The following is a 21,185-nucleotide window of genomic DNA, read 5'->3' as shown; positions in this document are numbered from 1 at the left end:
TCAGGTCATCAGGCATTAGATTCTCATGGAAGCATGGGTCCCTGGTGCCAAAAAGGTTGGGGACTGCTGGCCTAGAGGATCCTCTCCTTCGGCTCAGGAACTGTTTTTGTTTGTTTGTTTATTTGTTTGTTTTGTTTTGTTATTATAGCTATCACCTATAGGCTCAAGCAAATGGTGCTCAGAGACATTACTGATGAAGCCGAACAGGGAGTGTTTCCAATTCTGTGATTTCTCTGTAGGAAGGACACAGTATTGTTAATCTGATCTGGACTCAGAGATAGGACCTGGGAACCTGCTGGGAAACTTCTGTTGAAGCCTGAGCTGAAGAAATTAATCCAATAAGTATATTAAATGCCTGTTATAGTCACGCACTATTCCAGCAATTACGGATGGAGCAGTTAACAAAACAGTAGAGAATCTCTGACCTCATGGAATTTACATTCCAGTGGGTAAAATTAGAAAACTAAAATACATGGTATGTTAGATCAGTGTTTCTCAAACTTATAATGTACATACAATAAACCGGGACTCTGATTCTGATTCAGTAGCTCTTGCAAAGGTGCTAAGGTTCCGAATTCTAGCATATTCTGGTGTCCGCTGACGTCGGAGTCGCTGGTCAAGAACCACAGGAAGCAGCAAGGTGACAAATGCTGTGGGGAAAATTCAGCAACAAAGAGGTATAGGGCAGGACCACAGCTTTGAAAACAAAAGACACCTTTATACAGCTTAAAAGACTTGGCCAAGTACCCGGGTTGTTGGAGATGGATTTGGAGCATCCCCGCGCGTACTTAGTAACACGGCAGCGTCTCACTCACGCTAAAACGACAAGCCGGAAGTTCACATTCCTACTTAGCCACCGCTATCAGTTAAGAAAAGGGAGACCGAACGACCCCGTGCAGCTTGGATCTAACATTACAAAACCGAAGAAATCAGGGGAGAGCGCGAACGCAGTCCCCCACTACCACAAATTATGCAGTCGAGTTTCCCACATTTGGGGAAATCGCAGGGGTCAGCACATCCGGAGTGCAATGGATGAGCCTCGCCCTGGGAAAACCACCTTCGTGATCATGGTATCTCCCCTGCCAGGTAAGTATGAGTTGCTCGGCTCGCCTCCACCCGAACCCTCGCGCTCGCCTCGCTCTTCACGCACGGTCACTTCCTTCGCGCGGACTCTGCACCCTCGCTGCTTCGAGGCCCCTCGCCCGAACCTGGCCCGTCGGGAAAACAACTCCGGGAGCATTTGCGTTCTCGAGACGCGGGCCGTGGAGGCTCAGGCGGAGCAGGACCGGCAGCCTCTGCGCGCCTGCTCATCTGCATACGACACGCCCTTGTCGTGACGTCCCTGGCGTGCTCTGTTTTCCTCAAGCAAGTAGAAAAGACCCAAGAGAGATCAGCTCTGACTGTTCTAAAGTGAACGTTCGTTTGTAAAGTTAGATTGAGGGGTTCGAGCTTCTTAACGTCTTTTCCTAATCTTTTCCCTCGTGTCTCCGCCTCTGACCTTCTGCTGTCTCGTGTGCTGGGTGGGCGCAGGCGGGCGCACGGCCTGGAGGGGAACCCCAGAGGACGCGATGTCGTGGTACCCGGGGTCCAGCAGTTAGCGTCCCACTGAGGGGGTGGTTCAGGGCTCATTGTTGGTTTTATCTTCCTTCAGCAAATAGGAAGTTTCAGCCTATTTTGTTTCCTCCAGCCCTACGGGAGCCATCCTCATTGGACACCATTATTAAGATTTCCGACAACCCCCATTAAACTTTTAAGTTAAGATTTACCCAACCAACTTAGCAGGGATCGTTTTTTCGCTGTGTCTTTTGAGCAAGCCTGTCTCATACTACTTCACGTGAACTGGTTCAATAGACACAGTCAAACTTAGTAAAACCTAAAGTGGGGGGAGTCAAGATTTTAACCTTGAAGAAAAAAAATCGAGGCAAAGTATGAACTTTATCCACTGCAAATTTCGCAGTGGTAGATTTAAGTATATAATATTGGTAATGGAAAGTATTTTAAAATATTGAAAAAATTGTAAATATACTATATGTTTTATAGTCACTTCACAATTTCTAATTACTGACCCATTCATTACTTGCAGATGCATCTTGAAGGACAGGTAGGTTTTGGATGGTGCAGATGCATCTTGAAGGATAGGTAGGGTTTGGATAGTGGAATTAAAAGTAGGCGAGGGTGCTGCAGGGAATAGCATAGGCAAAGGCTAGTGATGGCAGGCATAATGCATATTCTTGAATCAGCAAATTGTGCTGGTATGTGTAGGGAAATCAGTTTGGCATGATGGATTGAACCATACTGTTGAGGGCAAAGAATACTGCAAAATAAGGCGCACAGATCAGCAGGTAAAAGTGAAACATTAGGATTTATCGGGAAGGAAATCGTCCAGAGCAAAGCTGCGCTAGAAGAGTGTCACTCTGCCAGCAGAGTGTAGCGAAACAAGGCTGTCAAGAGCTTATATCAATAGTCAGGGTGGTGGGTAGGGAGGTGAGATGTGGATGAGAGAGACATCGCTAAGAGATCTCCAGAACTTGGGACCTGAGGGCTCGTGGAGGGACCCAGAGTCAACCAAGAGTCCAAGACTTTCAGCCTATAGCAGTTGTAAAGATGGAGAAAGTGGCAGAAATGGAGTCGAAAGCAGCCGTTGGGTGAGGTGTAGGAATGAAGTGGAAGATGTTTAATTGGGTTTGCGGTATACTGGCTTTGGATTGCCAGTGGTGCGGCAGGCGGAATTATCTAGCCAGGAAGTTGGAAATCTGACATAGTACCTGAGAAGAGGACATGGACCAAAATAAGACAGGGGAGTCATCGGAATGGGACCATGAAGAGGGGAGAGTTATCTGGAAGGAGGCAGGAACTTGAGTATAAGCTGGTACAGAAACAGGGAAGAAAAGGTGTCACAATTAAGAGGCTGTCATCTGCCTCATCTCAAATATTGAGCGGGCTGAGCAAAAGTTGGGACTAAACAGAGGCCGGGAAAAGGTAATTAGGAAGTAACTGGTGACAGTCTAGCAACTTTTCGGTAGAAAGTCAGGGCCTCCCTCAGACTGAGGAGTAAATAGTGTGAAGGCGAGGCAGCCGCTCGGTGAAAAGAAGATGGAATGGCTTGAGGCGAGGAGGTTGGAGGGACATCGGGTGCTCGTGTCCGAGGACCTACAGGCTGCATGTCTTTCAGCATCTAGATTTCTGCTTCACACGTCACGACATGAGACGCCGCACATGGAGTGTTAATCTAAGAGACCGCTATTTATAAGGGTGTCGATTACTACTTCCAGTAATAAGGTAGCCGTTTCCAGCTAAGCAGAAGCCGGAGAGGGGCAGTGGCTGGACACCGTCAGCCACCACTTCTCCCAGCCCCCCCTGGCTGGGACGATCTGCGCAGACGCGCATGGAGGGCGCGGAAGTGAGGGCGGAAGTGGAGCCCGGAACGCTTTAGAGAAGGGACCTGCGGAGTAAACAAACAGTCGGTCGACGCCTGTAGACCCGGGCCGAGGGCGCTGCGCAGCATGAACCGGTTCCAAGATGACTATGACCCCTACGCAGTTGAAGAGCCTAGCGACGAGGAGCCGGCTTTAAGCAGGTGGGCCCCGGCCCCGCCCCGGCCCCTGAGGCTCCGGGCCTTAGCCACCTGCCTGCGCTGCGCCTGCTTGGCCTGTGGGGATCCTCGGCCCAGCGGTTCCGGCGCCCGTCGCGCCCCGCTGCGGCCTGTGGGACGCTGAGGGGAGTTCTGGTGAGGTCTTGCAGCCATGGGGGAAGCGGGACCGACACCTGCGCTGGGAAGGGGGTTATTCTGGAATCACGTGTAAACTTTCAAAAGCCTTGAGATCGAATCCTACCTCTGCACCTTACTTAGCAGTGTGACCGAAGGCAAGTCACTTATTCTGTGTCTCATCTATGAAAGAGGAAATATAATAGCATAAGTACGCTGTAAGGCTCGTGGCACCTAGCGTGAAGTGACCGTCTCGAAGACTAATATGGCATAAACGGAAATAAGGGAATATTTAAGACTTTTTGAGCACCTACTGTATGCTTGCTCTGGGATGCAGAGGTCAACCATAGGATTTTTGCCTTCTACCGGCTTACAGTGCAGTAGGAGAAATAAGAGATATATCTAGGAAAGCGTATATTGAAAAGTATATATGTCTCGGAAGAGCGTCACCTGAGATAGACACAGATGAAGTTACGTGGGAATTTCCAGAAGGGATTAACCCTACTTGGGGGAAACAGTTATGTTGGCAAGAGATTTCCAGGCAAATTTAGCCATTTTTAAAGCTGTCAGCAGATCCTGCTTATAAACTTTAAAACATTCTGCCCTACCGAGCTTTTTGTAAAACTCTTACCTTCCCTCACAATGTTTGCTCACATCCTGGAGTGGGGTTGTAGGCGTGGAGATCAGACCGCTGTGAACACAGATCTCTGTTGTGGGAAGTGTGAGCATGGATTTCAAGATTCCCTGTGAAAAAGAGTTTCAGTTAATGGGTCAGGTCTGTGAAAGGAGGTATATGTAGGCCTCGATTAGGAATGCAGTTCGGTTGCAATAGAGCTGTGTTTCCTGGACTCGAGTAGTTCTGCCATCACCATCTTCATATTCGCCTGGGTTATTTCTTGAATATTTTTCTTTACATCAACTTACATTTTTTGTAGTTAAATTTCTTAAAGGAAGCTTTATAACTCTCTGACAGTTGCCACTGGTAAAGTAACTAAAAAGAAATACTATGAAAACAAAATAACGTTATTCGATGTATTACCTGCTCAAGGCTGTGAGTCTAATGCTTGTTTTAAAAACAGGGAGATTGGTGTTAGGTGTTTAAGGGGTGTCTGTCAGAATTCGATTTTACCCCTCTTATGAGCTAATATTTTATAGCCTGTTACTGTTTCGTGGAAGCTGGCAGAAGATCTGATACTCCTGGGTCGCAGACAACTCACAGCACAGCAGGCAGCATGAACATTATGTTTGCATTGATCACTCTTACTTCCCAGATGGATGCTACACATTCAGTGGGTTGGCATGGTGACCGAGGACCACCTGAGCTCGGAGAATCCACCTCTTTTATAGCAGGCAGTAAATAAACCTGCTCTTTGTCCTGGAAAGAGACATTACCTCATCCCTCAAGGGTTTTTTACTGCAAACACAACCCTGAGAAATGGCCTAAGTAAAGAGTGGTGAGAACCTTGCATACTCAACAAGAATATCCAGGGCCCATGACTTCTCTTGAAATAATCGCAAGGACTGAAGAAATTTGCAAAAGGAATAATTCTCTTGCCTTGTGAGTCAGTGTTTTTGTTTGTTTGTTTGTTTTTTTAAATTAAACTTTTTATTTTGAGGTAGATTCGCATGCAGTTGTAAGAAATAATAGATTCATTGTCCTCTTTACCCGGTTCCCCCAATGTTAACCTATCGCAAAACCGTACTATGATATCGTAACTGGGATATTTACAGTAATACAGTCAAGATACAGAACATTCTCATCACCACAAGGATCTCTCATATTCCCCACTTCCTTCCTCCACTCCATGCCCTACTTAACCTCTGGAAACCACTAATCTTGTTTTCCATTTCTATAGTTTTGCCATTTTCAAAAAATCTGTAAGTGAAATCATGCACTTTGTATGATTTTGGGGATTGGCATTTTTCACTCAGCATAATTCTCAGGAGATTCATTCACGTTGTAGGCATCGATAGTTCATTCCTTTTTTTTTTTTTTTTGCTGAGCAGTATTCTGTGTTTAACCATTCACTCATTGAAGGACATCTGATTGTTTCCAGTTTTGACTGTCGTGAATAAAACTGTTAAAAACATTCATGTATAGGTTTTTCGTGTGCGTATGAGTTTTCATTCCCCTGGGATAAATGCCCAGCAGTTCCGTTGTTGGGTTGTATGATAATTGCAATTTTAGTTTTATAGGAAACCGTCAAGCTGTTTTCCATAGTAGCTGTACCATTTTACACTCCTACCAGCGCTGGCTTCAGCGTTATTTAATGGACTGTCGTCTATCCTGCTATTCTTTAAAATAACCTCCTATATCCCACACTTTGGAAACACTAGAATACAGATTAGATCAGAGTTTCTCAGCCTCAGCATTACTGACATCTTGGGTCAGATGATTCTCTGTTCTGAAGGACTGTAATGTGCATTGTGGGATGTTTAGCAGCACCTCTGGCCTCTACCCACTACGTGCCAAGTAGCCCCTTTTCCTGCCTTCTAGTTGTGACAGTAAAAAATGTCTCTGGTTATGCTAAATGTTCCTTGAGGGACAAAATTGCCCCAAGTTGAAGACCAGTAAAGTTCAAGGTTGAAAAGATAAGTGAAACCAGATTGTGGAAGGCTGTTTTGAATGCTGTGCGCAGAGATTTGGCAATGGACAGTTTATTTCAGAGCTAGGTATTAATGTTATGAGAGTTCTTTAGGAATAACATTCTGGCTGCAGGGTTTGGGGTGGAATGAAACAGAAGATTTTGGAGACCTGGACATCCTTAGGATATGGTGTAAATTTAAGAGGACTCGAGTAAAAATAGTGGTAATGGAGAAAGAAGAAGCATGTTGATCAGGGTGAGGAATATTGCTATTGATGGGGAAACCCAGGCACAGAAGGCCAAGTAAATCGGTAGAAATTATACAGGAGACTTTCGACTATAATTTAGCTTTCTCTCTGTAGTTCTCTTTAGCTCTCTTTAGCACTGTGCTTTTTAAACTATAATATTTAATTACTATCTGTTAACATTTTATGTATATTAGTGATATATTAATTACATATGTTAGGTTTTATTTAAGGGTCCAGAGTTTTAAAAAACTCTCAGTTTTGTGGAGTCAACTTCATTGCTGATGGAATTATGAATTGGTGCAATACTCGTGGAAAGCAATGTGATAATTCAAGAAGTCAGAAAGATGTTTGTAGCTAATTCTAGACATTTATCCTAATGAAATAAACAAGCAAAATTACATGTACAGAGATGTTAATTGTATTGTTTAATAACAAATAGCTAGAAATAAATGTATAGCATCTACAAGAGGAAATGTTATGCAGACATTAAAATACATATTTGGAAATATTCAGAAATGGTTTATCTGTTAAGCGAGAATAGCTCTAATAAATCATATGCAGCTAAGTAAAACTTAAAATTGTTGGGCAGTGAGATAATGGGAGTTGTAAGTTATTTTAATTCTTTAATATTCACATTCTTTATGATTTAAATGTATACCAGTTCTGAAGATGAAGTGGATGTGCTTTTACATGGAACTCCCGACCAAAAACGAAAACTCATCAGAGAATGTCTTACTGGAGAAAGTGAATCATCTAGTGAAGATGAATTTGAAAAAGAAATGGAAGCCGAATTAAATTCCACCATAAAAACAATGGAAGACAAGTTATCCTCTCTGGAAACAGGTAAACTTAGTTAGATTTTTATATAGATATTTTTTAAAGCTCCATATGAACAAGAACCTTATTTGTGCTCTCTTGTGTCTCCAGGACTTTCAGTAGGTGCTAACTAAATATTTACTGTGTGAATGAATAAATGTGTTTGACAACCTGAGCATAGTTTTCTTTGATGACTGGTGAAGAAGTGTCCTGTATTGTTTGAAAGAAATTATTTAGCACTGTTTTCTTGCATGATTTCCTTCTGTAACTTTTACCTCAGGATTAAAAAAAAAGACAGGCTTAAAGAAGTATTTTTAGAGTTACATAGTACTGATATGGTAGATTGACGTGTCATCACAAATTCCTGTCTCATTTTAATAAGTAATGAAACATATTTCATTTTGATACTTGGTGTTTATGTAAAATAAACCTGACCTGAAAACTGATTTGCGAAAGTAGGACTCCTTGGCATTGGTTTCCATGTTGATATGCCAAGTATTAACTGTTAAGAATGAAAGCATATATGATAATAATGAAGTCAAAAGTGGATATTAATTAAGAGGAAAAATTAGGGATGCAGGCTTATGATGACATAAGTATAGGTAATGTCATGGCATCAGGCATAACTGAAGAGGGGAAAAATGTGTCCTTGACTCATTTTCCCTGCCTTTTTGTAGGGCTCTTATTCTCTTTTTCCTTAAAGTCCCTTTAAAATGAGATGTTTATTCTTTGTTCTCCACAGTATACTTCATGGCTGAAAGGTAGAGATACATTTGCTGGCAACCTGAAATTACAGCCGTTTTATTTAATTAGATTTATGGGTAGGGAGGCAAAAATAATTTCATGATTTGGAACATTTACTCAAGGAGGGCAGTTCTCTGTAATGCACAGGGCACATATCCAGTAAGTCAATAATGTGGAAGTGTTTTGCCATTCAAATGACATTGGAAATGAGTTGATAAATTATGTGAGGTAATGGAAGAATATATGGAGTTTTTTCTTGTCGGTTATGGATGGTTTAGACTGTGTATTTCCGTTAATGTTTGAACAGAGTCTTCCTCAGGAAATGGGAAAGTTGCAACAGCTGTGACAAAGTACTATGATGATATATATTTTGATTCTGATTCTGAGGATGAAGACAAAGCAGGTAAGTAAAATGCTTACCAGGTGTAGCTGTTAATATTTTATGAAAAATTATTTGATATTAGGATTTCTCTCTTAATTTGATCTGTTAAGAAATGGCAGGCTATTGATATGAAAACAGGGAGGATCGATGAATAAGAAAAGATGTGTATAAAATTTATTGAGTTATAATGTACACCTAAAGTTTATATAACCTTGTATGCCAGTTTTACCACAAGAAAAAAAAAAGAACAGATGAGCATGCACACATATGAGGATGTGGGACCACCAGTGGCATTGCTGCATAGGCACACCTGGGGAGAGGAGGAATAATAAGTCCTGACTCAGTACCTCCTTCCTCGGGGCTCTTGGCCCACCTCTTCCTTTAGGTTCCTTAGTTCAGTAGTATTTGCTTTCACACCTGCAAATAGTTTCTATATTTTTACCCTCTTGAATTTTCCCTAAGACCTTCTGCATGTAAAGCAGATGTGCTAACCATTACACTACGGAGCCACCCTTGGAATTTATTTTGCATAAAATTTGAGCAAAGTTGAACATAATGACAAGATCTAAAACTAATTTAATTGTGGCAGTAATTACACTACATTACACAAATAACAAATTTATATGGTAAAGAAATAACTTTATATTTTTATATCTGTTACATAAATATTGACGTGCTCAAGTACATTTTAAATGTCTAATGTATGTGGATGACCGTAGTTTTTTTTCCATTCGTTTTTGAAATATTTTTCTTCTGATTTCAGTAGCATTTTCTATATGGGAACTTTTAGAGAATTTAGACATCAATAATAGTTACTATTCTTAGTTTGTTCTGAGTGGTATCTGAGTGGACTCTGAATTTTCATTATTTAAGCTCTTATTTAAGTTTTCAGTGAAGTGACAGTTTTTGCTTCCTCTGTCATTCTTCATTTTAATGCCTTGTTAATTGGACAGGAAATTTACTTAGAAGAATAAACATTTTTTTTTAGGAAAATATAAATAAAAATGGGATTCTTTATTCTGTATTAAAGAGGTGTGAACTTTACACATGATACTTAGCCACATCCTTAACATTTTCAAAATTAGCACAGGTAACCAAGAAAAAAAAGAAGAAACGACACAGGATTCCAACAAATGATGAATTACTATATGATCCTGAAAAAGATAACAGAGATCAGGCCTGGGTTGATGCACAGAGAAGAGGGTAAGAACTTTAATATATAGAATCTTTAGAGAAAATGATTAAAAGATGATTTTCACTACATTCACATTTTGAATGTATGTGTATATGTTTATATAGACATACATAAAGAAATTTAAAAAACTGCTTAGTTTATTTTGAAAATAACCAGCAAATTTCAGTCAGTTGTTTTTCAAAAACTGTTGAATTTAAACTCTCGTAGTCTGCACATTCAAGAAATAAAACTGAATTTTTTCAAATAGACATAAAACTAGTTGGAGATTAAGAATTTATGTGGATGAAGAGTAGATGTTATGTTTTGCATTCAAATTGTTCTTTTTACCTATTTACAAATTGGATTTTAAAACAGATGAAATTCACATAACAGAATTAGCCATTTTAAAGTGAACAATTCAATGGCATTTAGTATAATTACAGTGTTGTGCGACCACCACTTCTACTTAATTTCAAACTATTTTCATCATCCCAAGAGGAAACTTCATACTCATTTTCAAATTTGAGTTTATGAAGGCCAATATGTCATTAAACTAAAAGCTAGGCAACTTACCACTATTACCCTGTGCTTCCCTAGCCTGGCTATGCTTCAGAGTCTCCTGGGGAGAATGAAAGGCAAACCCTTGAGTCCTACTCTAGTGGGAACGTGATTCAGCTAAGGTGGAGTCTAGGAATCTATATTTTTTAAGTCCAAGAGGATTTTGATGTTGTGTGAGTCTTTATACACCAGTCTTTATATACCACTCTCTCACTTTGTCGTCTTCTCCCAGTTTCACCACTTCCTTCAACTGTCCCTCGCATTTGTTTAATGAATACTTTTTGATAATCCATGGTGTGGAATGAACATTTTAAGTGCTATGAGTGATATTGAGATAGTCATGGAGCTGACAGTCTAGCTCCTGATTCTAGTGACAGAATTTGTCAGTGAAGTAAGATGGAATATATTTTCATCGTTATATAATTTTGAGAAGAAATAACATTTTATTGACTTATTCACATTCCTGCATCAAGCAGTAGTTGCCCTTTAAGACCACAGAAATCAGCCTCAAATAATGAATTCACTACATTTTAAGCACCACGAGGATAGTGATCTTCTTCAATGCTGTATCCCAAGTATCTTATAGTAAGTATCTATTGAATGAATGAATAATTTACTTTCTTGGGGTTTGGTTTTTGAAATTTGCTAAACATTGGAGGTATTTAATAACAATTATAAAATTTGTGCCACATGTTTTAGGTGTTTTTTCCCCACAAACATTTAAAGAGTTTAGAAAGTAATGCCAAAAGATTTGCCTTTTGTTGTTCAGTTTTCAGGAGTTTACTGAAAGCCCCTTTTAGAAATATATACTTTTATACTGTAATACCTTCGTAAGTAGATTTTTGCTTTATTCTGTTAGTTAGCAAATATTTATTGAGCACTTACTGTATGCCAGACACTGTTCTTGACTCTTGAAATACAACAAGAAACAGAACAAAAATCCTTAGGCAGTTAGAACTTACATGCTTTTTAAATGTAGCTTTACTGTTTGTTTTTTTTTAAGTTAATAGACTTTATTTTTTAGAATAGTTTCAGATTTACAGAAAAATTTAGCCAATAATACAGAAGGTTCTCACGTACTCCACCCCAATGACACCACCACCACCACACACACACAGTTTCCCCTATTATTAGTGTTTTTTATTAATATTTGTTATAATTAATGAACTAGTATTGATATATTAGTATTACTAAAGTTTATACTTAATTCAGATTTTCTTAATTTTTACCTAATGATCATTTTCTATTTCTAGAGCCCATCCAGGATACCATGTTATATTTAGTTGTCATGTCTCCTTAGGCTCTTATTGGCTGTGACAGTTCCTCAGACTTTCCTTGCTTTTGATGACCGTAATAGTTTTGAGGAGGACTGGTCAGGTACAGCCATGCACTGCTTAACAGTGGGGTTGTGTTCTGAGAAATCCGTCATTAAGTGATTTCATTCAGTGCAAACATCATAGAGTGCACTTACACACACCTAGATGGTACAGCCTACTACACACTTAGGCTGTCTGATAGAGGCTGTTGCTTCTAGGCTGCAAACCTGTAAAGCACATTACTATACTGGATACTGTAAGCAATTATAACACTGTAGTAAGTATTCATATATCTAAACATATCTTAACATAGAAAAGATACAGTAAAAATATGGTATAAAAAGGAAAAAATGGTACACTTGTATAGGGCATGTATGGGGGTTGCAGGACTGGAGGTTGGTCTGGCTGAGTCAGTGATTGAGTAGTGAGTGAATGCGGAGACCTAGGACATTGCTGCATACACATACTACTGTAGACTTTATAAACACTATACAGAAGGCTACACTAAATTATAAAACAACACGAGATTAAATCACACATGAGAAAATGATGCAGTAAAGAGACTTGGTAAACTTGAGATGTGTGAGGCTGTTGCTGGCATAACACAGCACATTATTTTATAGCAAACTTTTTATAAGTAGAGTGTACTCTAAAATATGGTGAAAAGTAGATAGAGTAAATACATAACCCAATAACATAGTTATTTATTATAATTATCAAGTATTATATACTGTAATAATTGTGCATGCTATCCTTTTATATGGTTGGCAGTGCAGTAGGTTTGTTTACACCAGCATCACCACAAATATGTGAGTAATGCATTGCTCTACGATGTTACCATGGCTGCGACTTCACTAGGCTATAGGAGTTTTTCAGCTCCATTATAATCTTACGGGACTACCATTTGTATATGCCATCTGTCATTGACCAAAGCATTGTTATGCAGTGCATGACTGTATATTGTAGGAGGCCCCATTTATTTGGAATTTGCCTGATGTTTTTCTCATGACTAGACTGGGATTATAGGTTTTTGGGAGGAAGACCAAAGAGGCAAAGTGCCATTTTCATGACATAATGTCAAGGGCACAACCACATACCATCAACATGATTTACTACTGTTAATATTTACTTCGATCACCATGGTGAGGTGGTGTTTGTCCGGTTTCTCTAAACTCAGTCTTTTTTCTCTCCCCCTGCCCCCCCCTTTCCATACTGTACTTTTTGGAAGGAAGTCACTATGTGCAGCCCAGACTTAAGGAGTCTGAAGTTAAGAGGGGAGAGTATCTTCGTAAATTATTTGTAATTCTTCGGAATTAGAGATTTATTTATTCTCCCTCATTTATTTATTTATTCAGTCATTAATATCACCATGGACTCATGAGTATTTATTTATACTTTGAGTTATAATCCAATATTATTTTATTTTGTTGATCTAATTGTTTAAGCTTTGGCCACTAGGAATGCTTTCAGTTGACTCCTGTGCCCCTTTGACATACCTACTGCATTGGTGTTTTTTTTGTTGTTGTTTTTTTTTTTTAGCACTTTCTTACTTTTTGGCACTACAAGATGCTCTAGGTTCATCTTGTATGTCCTATTCCTAGAGTCAACCATTTTTCTAAGGATTATTGGTTACTTTTCATTGGAGATTAGCATTAGAAATCAGGATCCGGCTTTAATGTGCCCGCTCTCCTTTCTTTTTTTGTTCTAGCTACCATGGTTTTGGAATACAGAGGCCGCATCAGCAACAGCAGCCAGTTCCAAATAGTGATGCTGTCTTGAATTGCCCTGCCTGCATGACCACACTGTGTCTTGATTGCCAAAGGTAATGGATAAAGGGTAACAATGTACACAAAACAAACAAGCAAAAAAACCCAACTTGATGGGTCTTTTTTAAAATCAGAAGTAGACTTTCGAGGTACTTAGGAATTCTGATAAGGTTCTGTCCTCATATATCCATGGTGCTACCTGGTTGATCTTTTTATAAATAATTTTGTTTATACATAGTTCTGTCACAAGTAGTTTAAAATAAAGCACTTGCCAGTACTGACAAGGATTCAGTGAAACTGCATATATGTTGTGGAATGACATATTCTCTCAGATACACTTTATTTATCGTGATAAAATATACGTAACAATTTACTATGTTAACCATTTTTTAAAATATGCTATCTTAAGATTTCATTTGAATATTCAGTTTATTGCCAACTAGACCATTTAAACATTTAAAAAAACCTTCTCCCAGCTTTAATGAGATGTGATTGACATATAATATTGTGTAAGTTTAAGATGTACAGTGTGATGATATGATATATGAATATATTGCAAAATGGTTATCACAGTAAGGTTAGTTAATACCTCCATCACCTCACCTCACACAGTTACCTTTTCTCCCCAGCTTTATTGAAGTATAATAGACAGTTAATTGCTCATATTTACATTGTATAGTTCAATGAGTTTTTTTCAATTATAGTTGGCATACAATAATTTATTAGTTTCAATTGCACAGCATAGTGATTAGAGATCTATATAACTCATGAAGTGGTCACCCCACTAAATCAGGTACCCCTCTTCCCCCTTATATATTTTTCACAACATTGTTGACTGTTTTCCTTATGCGACACTTTATATCTCCATGACTATTTTGTATCTATCCATTTGTACTTCTTAATCTCTTTGCCCTTTTTCACCAACCCCCACCCCAACTCCTACCCATCTAGTAGCCCTGAAAATATTCTCTATATCTCTGAGTTTGTTTCTGTTTTTTTTGTTGTTGTTGTTTATTTTGTTCTTTAGATTCTACATGTATGTGAAATCACGAGGTATTTGTCTTTATCTGACTGACTTCATTCAGCACAATTATCTCTAGGTTATCAAGGCAATATCTTTTTCCATCCCCTTCCTTTTAGCCTGTGTGTCTTTTAATTGGAAATGAGTCTCTTGCAGGTAGCATATGTAGGGGTCTTGTTTCTTATCCATTCAGCCACTCTGCCTTTTGGTTGGAGCCCTTAATTCTTTTCCATTTGAGGTACTTGTTGATAAATAATGTTATTACCATTCTTTATTCATGTTTTTGATACATGTTTTTTCTTCTTAAAGAAGTCCCTCTAACTGGCTTAGTGTCGATGAATTACTTTAGTTTATTTTTGTCTGGAAAGCTCTTTAAATGTCCTTTGACTCTAAACGATAGCTTTGCATATCCTGGGTTTTCAATGCTTTGAATATTTTGTGCCAAGCCCTTCTGTCCTGCAAAGTTTTTTTTGAGAAATCAGCTGCCAGTCTTATGGGAGCTCCCTTGTAGGTAGCTCATTGCTTTTCTCTTGCTGCTTTTAAGAGTCTCTCTTTGTATTTGACCTTTGGCATTTTAATTATGACATATCTTGGTGTGGTCTTCTTTGGGTTCACTTTTTGGGAAGACTCTCTGAGCTTCCTGGGGTTATATGTCTATTTCCTTCACCAGGTTAGGGAAGTTTTCCATCATTATTTCTTCACATATATATTTAACTTCTTGTTCTCCCTCTTCAGGTACCCCTATGACACAGATGTTGTTACCCTTATTTTGGTCCCATAGGCTCCTTAAATTATTCTTGGTCACTTTTTTCTTGCTGTTCTGGTTGGGTATCCTTCCCCATCCTCTATATCGGTGTTTTGATCCTCTTCCTCCACTCTGTTCAGATTCTCTTTAATATACTCTTCATCTCAGGGAATGTGTCCTTAATTTCTGACTGGTTCCCTTTTATAATTTCCATTTCTATTTTATGTTTTTTATCTCTTTGTTAAAGTTATCATTAAGTTCATCTACACTTCCCTTAATTTTATTGAGCATCTTTATAACCAGTGTTTTGAACTCTGCATGTTAGATTGCTTGACTCCATTTTTCCTTGATCTCTGTTCTTTCATATGATTTCTGCTTCTTTGTTTTCCCATTTTGGCTGCCTTTCTGTGTCCATTTCTATGTACTAATCAGAGCTCCTGAGTCTCCCGGTCTTATTAGTGTGGCTTTGTGTAGTAGGTGTCCAGCAGCACAGTCCTGAGAGGGGTTCAGCTGCAGGTCAAGTTTAGCCCCAGCCTGTGCCCCTCTGGGGCCACCTGTTAAGATTCAGCAAGCAATCCACAGATGCTGTGCTTATAGATGCCTCAGGAAGCCATGCCAGAAAACGAGATCAGCTGCCACCAGTGTGAGTCTTGGCTCTGCTCAGCAAGGAGCACTGGACTCTCCAGGGTGGGGCTGTGAGTAGGGGAGGTAGAGTTTCAGGGAATCCTCTGGGCAGAGCGACCTCTGTTATCCAGTTTGATGATGTCTCAACAGAGGAACAGTGGACACTGCCAGCACTTCCGCCCAGTAGAAAGCCTCGCCTCTGGCCCCTGCTCTGACAACTCAGCATCCCCCCATAAGTCCCCGGTGACCCCCGAGCAGCCTACCTGGCACTGAGGCTCAGAGCGAGCAGGTCCGTCAGTGGGAAAGTCTGCTCGTGGACACAGCCCCTCTAAGAGGCATCTGCAGCTTCCAGCTGCCACAGCCATAGCCTCTGTCCTGTTGCAGGATGACTTCTTATTTCTCTCTCTAGCTGTAGGACCTCTGTTCATTTGAGTGATTCCACCTGCTGTTCACTCCGTGTTTCTGTCTCAACCTTGATGTGGTCACAGGAAGGGATGAGTGAAGCTTCTATTATCTTGCCATTTAGCCCGGTTTTCCTACCTTTTTTTTTTTTTGGTGAGAACTTTTAAGATCTACTCTCTTAGCAACTTTCAAGTATGCGATACAGTATTGTTAACTATAGTCACCATGTTGTACATTAGATCCTCAGAACTTACTCATCTTCTAACCGGAAGTTTGTACCCTTTGACACCTTCACTCATCCACCTTTCCCCATCAGCACCAATCTTTTCTCTTTCTATGAGTTCAATTTTTTTTTTTTTTAAGAATCCACATATAAGTGAGATCATACAGTATTTGTCATTCTCTGACTCATTTCACTTAGTGTAATGCCCTCCAGGGTTCATTGTATTGTCACAATGGCAAGATTTCCTTTTTTTTAATAATGGCTGACTAATATTCCAGTGTATAAATTTACCATATTTTCTTTATCCATTCTTCTGTTGATAGACACTTTGGATGTTTCCATGTCTTGGCTTTTTAAAATAATGCTGCAGTAGGTTTTTAGGAGGAAGACCACAGAAGTAAAGTGCTATTTTCATTACATATCAAAGGCACAATTTATCAACATGATTTATGACTGTTAATGTTGACCTTGATCACCTACCTGGCTATGGTGGGGGTGCAGATATCTCTGAGATAGTGATTTTATATCTTTTGGATATATACCCAAAAGGGGATTGCTGCATCATATGTATTTCTATTTTTAAGTTTTTGAGGTACTTTCATACTGTTTTTCCATAGTGGCTGTACCAGTTTACATTCCTACCAACAGTGCACAAGGGTTCACTTTTGTAATCTATTTGTCTTTCTGATAATAGCTATTTTAACAGGTGTTACGTGATATCTCATTGTGCTTTTGATTTGCATTTTCCTGATCATTAGTGATGTTGAGCACCTTTTCATATATATGTTGATCATTTGTATGTCTTTGGAAAAATGCCTGTTCAGGTCCTTTGCCCATTTTTTAAATTGGATTGTTTGCTTTGTTTTGCGATTGAGTTTATGAGTTCCTTATATATTTTTTGATATTAACCACTTACTAGATAGTATATGATTTGGAAATAATTTCTCCCATTTTCTTAGCCTGCTTTTTTATTTTGTTGATTGATTTTTTTTTTGCTATGCAGAAGCTTTTTAGTTTGATGTCGTCCCACTTTTTCATTTTTGCTTTTGTTGTGCTTTTGGTGTCATATCCAAAAAATCATTGCCAAGATCATTGTCAAAGAGTTTTTCTCCTATATTTTCTTCCAGGAGTTTTACAATTCAGGTCTTACATTTAAGTCTCTAATCCATTTAAAATGAATTTTTGTGAGTGATAGATGATAGGGGTCCACTTTCATTCTTTTGCATGTAAATATCCAGAGACTCTCTTTTTCCCATTAAATATTCTTGGTTCTCTTGTCAAATATTAGTTGACATTATATGCGTGGGTTTATTTCTGGGCTATCGATTCTCTTCCATTGATCTGTGAATCTGTTTTTATGCCAATCCCATACTGTTTTGATTACTACAGCTTTGTATTATAGTTTGAAATCAGGAAGTGTGATGCCTCCAGCTTTGCTCTTCTTTCTCAAGATTGCTTTGGCTATTTGTGGTTCCATACAAATTTTAGTATTTTTTTTTTCTATTTCTCTGAAAAACTTCATTGGAATTTTGATAGCGATCACAATGACTCTGTAGATGGCTTTGGGTAGTATGGACATTTTAACAATATTTATTCTTTTGAGCCATGAACATAGGATATCTTTCCATTTATTTGTTTTTTTTCTTCAGTTTTTTTTTTTTTTCATCAGTGTCTTATAGTTTTCAGTGTACAGATCTTTCACCTCCTTGGTTAAATTTATTCCTAAATATTTTATTATTTTTGCTGCTACTGCGAATAGGGTTTTTTAAAAATTTCTTTTTCAGATAGTTTGTTGTTAGTGTATAGAAACACAACCAATTTTTATATATTGATTTTGTATCCTGCAACTTTACTGAATTTGTTTATTCTAACATTTTTTTGGTGGAGTCTTTAGAGTGGACATTATAAAGTCAGAAGCTCCTTAAGCTTTTAAAACTATAGCTTTTACTAAAATGGTGACCAGAATGGCACCACCTGTATTGAGAGAAGCACAGAGTCTCAGGTCACAATAGAAAAATGTGCAAAGATTATTTAAACATTACCTCTCAAGTTTTCTACAACTTTTCTCTTGTTTTTCTGATTTTGGAGAACAAAGTTTTTTCTGAGATAAAAGTTAATTTTAAAGCAGGAGAAAGGAATATATTCATTCTTTATACTATTTATTATTTGTTACCAAGTTCCTTTCTACTCTTAAAATAACTCAACATTTCTTTAAATTTCTCATTTTTTCCCATGTCTTTACTTCAGTAAGATTTTGATGTTCTCAAATTTTATCTAAATAGATAACTATTAAAATAGAACATAAATCCAAGTTCTCCATTTCATTTTCCTCTTAGGCATGAATCATACAAAACTCAATATAGAGCAATGTTTGTGATGAATTGTTCTGTCAACAAAGAGGAGATTCTAAGATACAAAACTCCAGAGAACAGGAAGAAGAGGCGAGGCCGGAAGAAGATGCGGTCTGACCGTGAGGATGCTGCAGAGCAGGCAGAGACAGAAGTGGAAGAAGTCTATCACCCCGTTATGTGCACCGAATGTTCCACCGAAGTGGCAGTCTATGACAAGGATGAAGTCTTTCATTTTTTCAATGTTTTAGCAAGCCATTCCTAAATAGCTAAGTTGACATTTAATTGCCCAATGTTGTATATAAAGCAGATATGGACAGTTATTTTTCTCCTGCCTACTTATATCAAGTGACATTATGAGTTGTTATTTGAAGGAGCTGTGTTTCATCTTTATCTCTTTGAACAAGAATGGTTATCAACATTCATCCCTCCCTCTTTCAAAACATTTCCCCAAGCTCTGATGAAACTGATTATTCATTCCCTTTTTGATGGACTTTGGAAACTTGGGGCTTTTTATTTATTAAAGCTCTTTAGAATTAAAATGTCCTGGGGTTATAAGTAATCTTTGTTTCTGAGTGTTATTTTTATTTTTTATTTTAGACATACTCTTGAAGTGATTAAACTAGAAAGTATTTTTTGACTTCTATCCGTATCGTTTGTGCTAAGAAGTATTTTTATTTCCCTTCTTAAGTAGCTGACTTCGAGACCTGCTACAATGGGAAAACTCGCTATGTGGCCTTCAGGTGTTAAGTCTCTTTATCTAACCTGGCAGCAGGCTTTTTAAATACATCTCTTCCTAGGCCTGCTTTTCTAATTTCTTCTGATATTGAAACTGTTGTTCCAGATAGCCTCTACCACATAGGAGGGAGTAATGGTATTTAGCAATTGTTACAATGGTATGGAGTTAGTATTCAGGTGCCTTGAATAATTAACATAGGTCTTTCCTTAAAAGGATTATACTTACCAGTATTCTAAACTTTATGAATTAATATAGTAAAATAGAAATTTGCAGTGAGAAAGAGCAACTTCATCCTCCACCCTTACTCTTAAAAATCCTGTTGCTGCCCCTTGTGTCTACTATTCTGGAATTTCTTTTGCCAGCAACCAATGTATGTTTTTTTTTTGTTTTTTGTTTTTTTTTTGCTATTAGAGTAAAAATCATTAGTGGCAGCTTAGAGGAAATTACATTGTAGGCATCTGTACATTTTAACTTTTAAAAAGAATGATATAATTGAAATATTTCCAAAAACGACATTAGGAAACTCAGGGTCTTCTTGTTAATTCTAATAGAGATGTGATAGAGTATAAAAAAATCAGAAAATATGTTTTAACTCAGGCTCTACTGTAATAATCTTGGGCAAGTCTGTTCCTTTGAACTCCAGTTTTCTCACTAGAGCAATGATTCCCCACAGAGGTCAGGGCTCAACAGAGCTCGAGGGAGACCTCTACATGCTCCCTCAGAGAATGATACACCTCCAGAAGGGAAAGCTTGTCCTTCCCTCTGTCTTGCCTTGTGCTCTTTCTAAAAGCTCCTTGTAGGGAGACCTGGAACCGGTGATGGTATAGTGTTTGTACAAATAAGATGGAGGCAGAAAAATGATAAAGAATAGTATATCGATATTTATCTGATTAGAAGCATTATATATACTTTTAAGTGTTTCAGCATATTGCCAGATGATATATTACAGAATAACACCACTAGTCTTATTTTAACCTAGTGTTTGCCATGCGGTAGCTTTGCAAGATTTCTGTCATTGCAAACCCTACTTTCTTCCCAGATTCCACAGTCACTCCTCCATCATATCTTCATCTCCACCTCAGTGGGGGATTCATAGTGGCCTTATACATAAAGGTCACTTAGAGCAGATATTAAAAAGGCACATTGTTGAGGTTCTACTCAGAATGTAATTCAATAATAAAAAAGGCAGGCTGTCACAGTGTATCAAGATGTAATTTATGATAATAAAGGGGAGGGACAGACTGTATAGGAGTTTTGTATACCATTGAAGCTAAATTTGAGCTAGTTAGAAATTTAAGATGACAATCGTAATCCCCAGGATAATTATGGAGATGTTGTAACACCACCACTACCACCACTACCATCATCATCATCACCACCACCATCATCATGATAACACAATAATGACAATAATAGCAATTACATGCCAGACATTGTGCTAGGTGTTTCACATATATTATCTCAATTCTTTCTGAAAAAATGAAATTAGGATTCTTAGGCCAAATGTCAAGATTAATTTCTGCTATATTGAAGAATAAAATTAATAAAATACAGGTGAATAATTACACTGGAAATAACACGTCCATCAGCAGGGGAGTTGTTAAATAAATATGTTATATCCATAATGAAATATCATGAAGTCATTACAAACTATGAGGTAAATCTAAGTTTACTGACCTGGAAAAATGACTGCTGAACCTATAAGCAATAAATACAAGATACCAAAAAAAAAGTTGCAACAACAAGAAAATTTAAAGTAATCCAAGAATATATTTATTACAAAACTGT

The 21,185-nt window shown here is 38.3% G+C and overlaps 1 protein-coding gene, 1 long non-coding RNA gene and 1 other non-coding gene across 4 annotated transcripts; 1 reads left to right on the top strand and 2 right to left on the bottom strand.

Moving 5' to 3' along the window:
- Positions 1–99: 99 nt before the first annotated feature.
- Positions 100–5,034, bottom strand: LOC120608590 (uncharacterized). The gene is made up of 3 exons (XR_005654440.1): positions 5,024–5,034; positions 748–1,079; positions 100–650 (listed from the first exon to the last, which is right to left on the bottom strand). It is a non-coding gene; the product is annotated as an uncharacterized LOC120608590 (long non-coding RNA).
- LOC120608618 (U1 spliceosomal RNA) lies at positions 931–1,094 on the bottom strand. The gene has a single exon (XR_005654445.1). It is a non-coding gene; the product is annotated as a U1 spliceosomal RNA (small nuclear RNA).
- Positions 3,398–19,220, top strand: EAPP (E2F associated phosphoprotein). 2 transcript variants are annotated; one of them, XM_039870522.1, is made up of 6 exons: positions 3,398–3,577; positions 7,201–7,382; positions 8,407–8,502; positions 9,567–9,684; positions 13,238–13,351; positions 18,647–19,220. In XM_039870522.1, the coding sequence occupies exons 1-6, from the start codon at positions 3,504–3,506 to the stop codon at positions 18,921–18,923; spliced, it is 861 nt and encodes a 286-aa protein (XP_039726456.1). In that variant the 5' UTR covers positions 3,398–3,503; the 3' UTR covers positions 18,924–19,220. The 2 variants fall into 2 exon arrangements, with proteins under 2 accessions (XP_039726456.1, XP_039726457.1); XM_039870523.1 differs by lacking the exons at positions 9,567–9,684; positions 18,647–19,220 and having other exon boundaries at positions 13,238–13,308.
- The last annotated feature ends 1,965 nt before the right edge of the window (positions 19,221–21,185 follow it).

The sequence above is a fragment of the Pteropus medius genome, unplaced genomic scaffold, assembly GCF_902729225.1.
Source record: "Pteropus medius unplaced genomic scaffold, Ma_sr-lr_union100, whole genome shotgun sequence".
In the NCBI taxonomy this organism is placed as follows: domain Eukaryota; kingdom Metazoa; phylum Chordata; class Mammalia; order Chiroptera; family Pteropodidae; genus Pteropus; species Pteropus medius.
The sequence above is the reverse complement of the archived record's forward strand: the minus strand, read 5'-3'. Positions and strand labels throughout refer to the sequence as shown.

Bases quoted from the DNA above. Each gene is read 5' to 3' on its own strand.
- EAPP (XM_039870522.1), top strand. From the start codon at position 3,504: ATGAACCGGTTCCAAGATGACTATGACCCCTACGCAGTTGAAGAGCCT. The intron at 3,578-7,200 runs GTGGGCCCCGGC...AATGTATACCAG, and splicing joins GAGGAGCCGGCTTTAAGCAG to TTCTGAAGATGAAGTGGATG. The intron at 9,685-13,237 runs GTAAGAACTTTA...TTTTTGTTCTAG, and splicing joins GTTGATGCACAGAGAAGAGG to CTACCATGGTTTTGGAATAC.